At 34.3% G+C, this 6,089-nt stretch overlaps 1 protein-coding gene across 1 annotated transcript; it reads left to right on the top strand.

Moving 5' to 3' along the window:
- The first annotated feature begins 374 nt into the window (after positions 1-374).
- On the top strand, positions 375-2,374 carry LOC148206884 (AT-hook motif nuclear-localized protein 26-like). The gene is made up of 2 exons (XM_088104882.1): positions 375-766; positions 883-2,374. Exon 2 carries the CDS (start codon positions 980-982, stop codon positions 1,835-1,837), a length of 858 nt encoding a protein of 285 aa, XP_087961008.1. The 5' UTR covers positions 375-766; positions 883-979; the 3' UTR covers positions 1,838-2,374.
- Positions 2,375-6,089: the final 3,715 nt, after the last annotated feature.

Below are 6,089 nucleotides of genomic sequence, written 5' to 3'. Positions count from 1 at the left end.
AAGCATATAAAAGAGTGGAGCATATATATGTATAAAAGCTTAAACTGCATGGGAGTTTCAAAACCGTATCTAAATTTGAATGAAGTAGAAGAAAAAATAAAATAAAATGAAGAAGAGTACTGAAATTAAGTAAAGTAATGCCCCCATTCAAAGCGTTTTATTGAAGTGAAATTAAAGCAATTAAAGCATTGTAATGAAAAATATTTAATTATGTTTTAATAACTCTGACAAGAAAACATTTTTTTCATGTTATTTCATAAATGGAAATAAATATATAGTTTTAATGCATTGAAGAATAAAATTAAAGATTTTATCTGAGAGTAATATAAATATTAGTGTGAGATGTATGATGTACTCCACAGAGTATATGTTGTTGAGGGAGAGAGAAAGAGTGATGGGGACCCATTCACCGCCCATAAGCACGCAGTCTTTCTGCAAACAAATCTAGTTTGGATCTGTCTTTCTCAATCGAACCCTAACCCAACACTGCTTCTCCCAAAATAGAAGAACAACCTTCGACCTGTTCTTTCTTTCTTCACCTCAAGGGGAAGGAACTCCATTCAAAGCCCCACCAATTGAACGTTTCTATAGGAAGCAGGTTCAAGTAGAAAGTCAATTTAAGGTCAATCTCCCCATCACCGATTTCAATCTCCTATTCCATCACCACTTTCAACTTCCACCACTTGGCATCGTCAAATCCACAACATCTTCAACCAGCAAAGCAGCAAGAGATTCAGGAGACTCCACTCACTGCTCATATATAACAGTTTGTTCTCGTTAATTTCCTTCCATTTCCATCCACTCCATATATTTTTGTTTCCTTCATCTACATATATACATACATATTTAGAATTGCCAAATTCATTTATATATACTTTCCAGCATATGCAAATGAAGTACTAGCTAGAGTTAAGACCTTCACAATCCTTGTCTGTATCCATAGACGACACTCAATTATACATTGAAGGATAGAATCAGAATGGATCCAATCACAGCACATGGTCAATCCCTTCCCCCTCCTTTCCGCCCAAGAGATCTCCATCTGCACCACCAGCCGCAGCAGCACCAATTCCAAACCTTAAACCAAGCCACCGACGACGAGAACAGCGGAAGCAGCAGCGCGCAGAAAAGGGAACGCGAAGAGAACAACGGCAACAACAACGATGAAGGTGCTGGTGAGGCTGAGATAACAAGGAGACCTCGCGGGAGACCAGCCGGCTCCAAAAACAAACCCAAGCCACCCATTATCATCACTCGCGACAGCGCCAACGCCATGAAAACCCACATGATGGAGGTGGCAGACGGCTGCGACATCGTTGACAGCGTGTCTGAGTTCGCCAGGAAACGCCAGAGAGGGGTTTGCATCATGAGTGGGACTGGCACAGTCACCAACGTCACTCTCAGGCAACCGGCTTCTTCCGGTGCGGTTGTCACTCTCCATGGAAGGTTCGAGATTTTGTCCCTCAGTGGATCTTTCCTTCCGCCGCCTGCGCCACCGGCTGCTTCCGGTTTGACCATTTACTTGGCCGGTGGGCAGGGACAGGTGGTGGGAGGGAGTGTGGTTGGGACGCTGGTTGCTTCGGGGCCTGTGGTGATCATGGCTGCTTCGTTCAGCAACGCTGCTTACGAGAGGCTTCCTTTGGAGGATGAAGACCCTTCGCTGCAAATGCAAGGAGGCTCAATTGGGTCACCCGGTGCAAGTGGTATTGGTCAGTCACAGCTTCTAGGAGGAGGAGATGCAACTGCTCCACTTTTCCATGGTTTGTCTGCTAACCTTCTCAATTCTGTTCAAATGCCATCTGAGCCATTCTGGGCATCCAATCGCCCACCCTTCTAGAGTCTGTTTGGATTAAACAACTTAATTCAATAAATTCTTGCTCATTCAACAAGAGTTTATTGCCAAATTTGACTTCAAAGCTTATTCGAATAAGCTAAATAGTAGAGGTGGTAAGTAAGTTACATGTTATTTTCGTAAGTTCAAAATAATATCTTCCAATTCTCTCATCCTTGTCGCCACAAGTTCCATTGCTGTTCTCTTCAATGTAACAGTTAGCTTTTCTGGTGGTGGTGGTGGTGGGGGAGATGGCAAGAAATTCATTTAGTTAGGGATGTTGAAAGTAGGAATCCAGGTTTCGTGCTTCGATAATTTGTGTGTCATTTTGATTATTAGGAGATATATAATTTTTTCTTTTGCATGTTTTCGAGACTGTAATTAAACTGAAGATGAATTTTTATATCCGTGGTGAGTTTAATTCTGTCAATGACAATGGGGTGCTCGTGTTTGTCTCGTGATTATATATGTATCATCCATCAGTTTGTAGCAGCAAAAACAGTAACATTAATGAATGTACGACCACAGTTTTTGGTTGTTTCAGTTTGACTGCGGGTTGATTAATCAAACATCTTAGTAGGCTTGTCGACAACAGTCTATAGTTACGTAAGATTGGAAATTTTGTTGGACAGACATTAATTTCTTTTTTCTTTTTCCTTTTACAATACAGTATCCGATTGGCATGATTTTAAAAGACGATTTTGGACTCTGATTTTGATGACAACGTGAAATCATAATTATAATGGCACCGATTATATATTTATCTGTAATTTTTGACAATATAAAAAGGTTAAGAAAACCGTAATAAGTGTTTAAAAGGCTTGGTAAGTATAGTAGGAGATGTGTATGCGAAGCAACTGGTACACACACATGCAGTGTCTGATGAAAGCTCCTTTTCGAGGCAGTCATCCTAACTTTCATTAAAAGGTAACACTAACCAAGACACAACGTTCCCGAGTGTTTATTATCTAAACCCTCTGTCTCACTGTCTTCCATATTAAACCTATGAATTTTGCGCCAAACATGTTTTTATTCTAAGCACTGAACCTCTTTTTTTTTTCTTCTTTAAAACACTAAAGTGAGGTTGAAAATCTAAATGAAATACAGTAACATGAAGCTTATCCAATCATCCTTGCTAGTGAGACTTTTTTGGCTTCTTTAATGGTATTGTGTGTACTGCATGCGTCCTGCCATCTATCTGTTGGTCAACTGATTCTAAATTTCCTCGAGCCAGACAACTGTTTTGTTCCCTCAAAGTAAGAATCTTATTTTGTTTTCTCTTAATATAGTTCCGTGCTGGGTTCCTTACCAACCTATTTTTCTTCCTTGGAACCTTAAACATTTCTCCATCTTGCGGCTATATACTATCCTTAGTTTCAGCTATCCGCCTATTATTTTTCCAACTAAAGAAACAAACAGATTATTTTTAAGGAAAATGCTAACAAACTCTTCCTTTTTATTAAAGATTATTTCTTCCATAGATACTTTCTTCGAATTTCTTGAGGTTGTCATGCACTGGCTTAACAAGACCCTACTTTTAAAATCCAATTTTAATATTTTAAAAAAATCATTATACGAAGAAAATTATGGTACTGTAACGTCCCGGCAACTCACAGGGACCGTTGACACCCATCCCAGAATTGCTCCAGGCTAAGCACGCTTAACGTTGACACCCATCCCAGAATTGCTCCAGGCTAAGCACGCTTAACCATGGAGTTCTTATGAGTCAGGCTACCGAAAAGCAAGCAAATGCATTTTGGTGATATGAGTAGTCAAATCAATTCCTTTAAGCTATCCTTCAACTGTATAGTCCCATACCTATACAGTCTCCAAATCCCTCTCATTCCGGTGTATGTTCGATTCATCCATGTACCCCTTCCACCCGAAGCTGCCAGGAGCCGCTCCTTGTCTGTGCCCCCTGCACCATGCTTCTTGCACCGGCGTCACTCCCCGCCCTCGTCTCCGTGCCCGGGTGTCACAGGTAGCCCTTCACAAATTTAAGGGCTTTAGACTTTGTACGACACTCTGTCTTTCTCCCTCCTTTTTTTCTTTCGGGCTATGATAACAATTTTTTTAGAATAATTATGTATTACTATTTTATTATTATGTATATTTGAAAGAGATGAGTTACAAACTATCACACAAGTAGTTGTAAACAAATTGTTATTTTTTTTTTTTAAAGAAACATTTTCCTTTTCTTTTGGTGTGTATGCATCCGTTTTACCATTGGTTCAGAGAGTAATTGTATTAACATCTTTATATATATATATAACACATCTCTTGTATATGGAACCCGCTTCACATCCTTCATAGGGACAAAAATGGATTTTCCATTAATGAAAGATAATATCTGAACTAGTAAATTTTTTTTTAACTATAACAAGTATTTGGTATATTTTTTAGGTTTAGTATAATAAAAGAAGAATAACTTTAATATAGAAGTTTTGATTATGTTAGTTTTGTCTACACTCCATTAATGATTGAGGTAATTTACATTATTCATTTTATCGTTAGTATTGTTGTATGTATTATACGATTAATGTTGAGGGAGCCTTTTACAAATTTTGATGTTTTGATAAGTTTTTTATATTGTTCCTCTGTTCAGTCTCCAAAATATACGGATCAAAACACTGATTTTAATATCTTACAATATATTAATTTTTTTTAATAATATCACTGTATTTTAAAGGTTAAGATAGAGCTGTAAAAAATGGATAATCCGTTGATCCGGTTCAGTTCATCACGGATTGGTCATTTAATTGTCAAAAATAGAACTGTTAAAAATTCAAATCCGGTCCGACCCACCATGGGTTAATGGGTTAAACTGATTGACTCACACTCGCCTAATTATAAGTTTTTTCCTAAATAAAAAATTATAATTTTTTTAATTCAAATCTAAATAATTTTTACTCTAAAATGATCTTAAACTTCAAAGACAATTCAAAATTAAAAAATATCATACAATCCAAACATAATCCAAAAATAAGCACAAAAGACGAACAAATAAATTTTTAATATTGATAATTTTTGTATCACTTGTCCATTTATAATATTATAGTCTTGAATAGATAAATCTATAATATTTTTCTCTCTTGAAACATATTTTTTTTATCTTCATCTACTATATAATAGAAAAAAATGTTAACTAATAATATTGAAACACAAAATAATAAATAATTAAATAAAATTAGGTGGGTTGGTGAACCAACCCGGCTCACCACGGGTTCAACCCGAATGAGTTGGGTTCTAAGTAACCGGGTTGAAAACTAACTTACATAAAAATATTATAATTTTTTCAAATCCAACCCAAATCAAATCTGTGGTGAACCGAATTGCCCTGCGGGTTACAACCCATTTTCACATCACTAGGTTAAAAAGTAAGATTACATACAAAACTCATAAGAACATATGGACTGGTCTTTTATTCTTTGCCTTTTCTTTTATAAATTTTAAATTCTTAGTGGGTTCCAACAATGTTAATTGCATTTTAATGTTTATTTTTTCTCCATAAACAGATATTACATTTCAAATATATGTTCAATTACCTAAATATTTATCGAATCGAAATAAAACTAATGAAATTAAAATTCTTGTACTAAGAATAATTTTTTCTGTAAAATATGTAATTATTTATTTATTCGATTATTTATCTATAAATATTATAAATATTATAAATATGTCATTACTATTAATTATGATTTAAATATGTTTTTAGTGTTTCAAATTCTCTTAAATTTTGATATATTATGATTTTCAAATAAATATAGTTCTTTTGATGTTAATTTTTTTGATTTGTCAAACATATTTTTTAACTGAAATTAAAGTGATAATGTGTCAAATAGAATAAACAACTTAAATGTTTTTAGCATAAAAAAATTTAACGTAATTAAATTAAAATGACTATACCTATTATTTTTTAAATTGTAAGGCAAAATATATCAAAGTTTTGGACAAAAACAAATTTTAATTTTGCATAAAAATTTAAAGACTAAAAGCATATTTAATTTATTAATTATTTATTAACATTAACTAGCAATTGAATTATTGTTTAAACGTAACTATTTATCAACTTTTTAATTATTATTTATAATAATATATTTGTCCATTAGTTAGACATATTTTAAACGTAACTATTTATCAATTTTTGAATTAATATTTATAATAATATATTTGTCCATTAGTGTTAAACATATTTTACAGTTACTAATAACTATTTTTCAATGCAAGTTTTCACATAATTAGGGGATGGACATATTTT

The sequence above is a fragment of the Vigna umbellata genome, chromosome 1, assembly GCF_029865625.1.
Source record: "Vigna umbellata cultivar VRB3 chromosome 1, Vumbellata_1.0, whole genome shotgun sequence".
NCBI classification, from domain to species: Eukaryota; Viridiplantae; Streptophyta; class Magnoliopsida; order Fabales; family Fabaceae; genus Vigna; species Vigna umbellata.
The sequence above is the reverse complement of the archived record's forward strand: the minus strand, read 5'-3'. Positions and strand labels throughout refer to the sequence as shown.

What these genes read in the sequence shown, in the direction of transcription:
- LOC148206884 (XM_088104882.1), top strand. Translation starts at nt 980, where the DNA reads ATGGATCCAATCACAGCACATGGTCAATCCCTTCCCCCTCCTTTCCGC.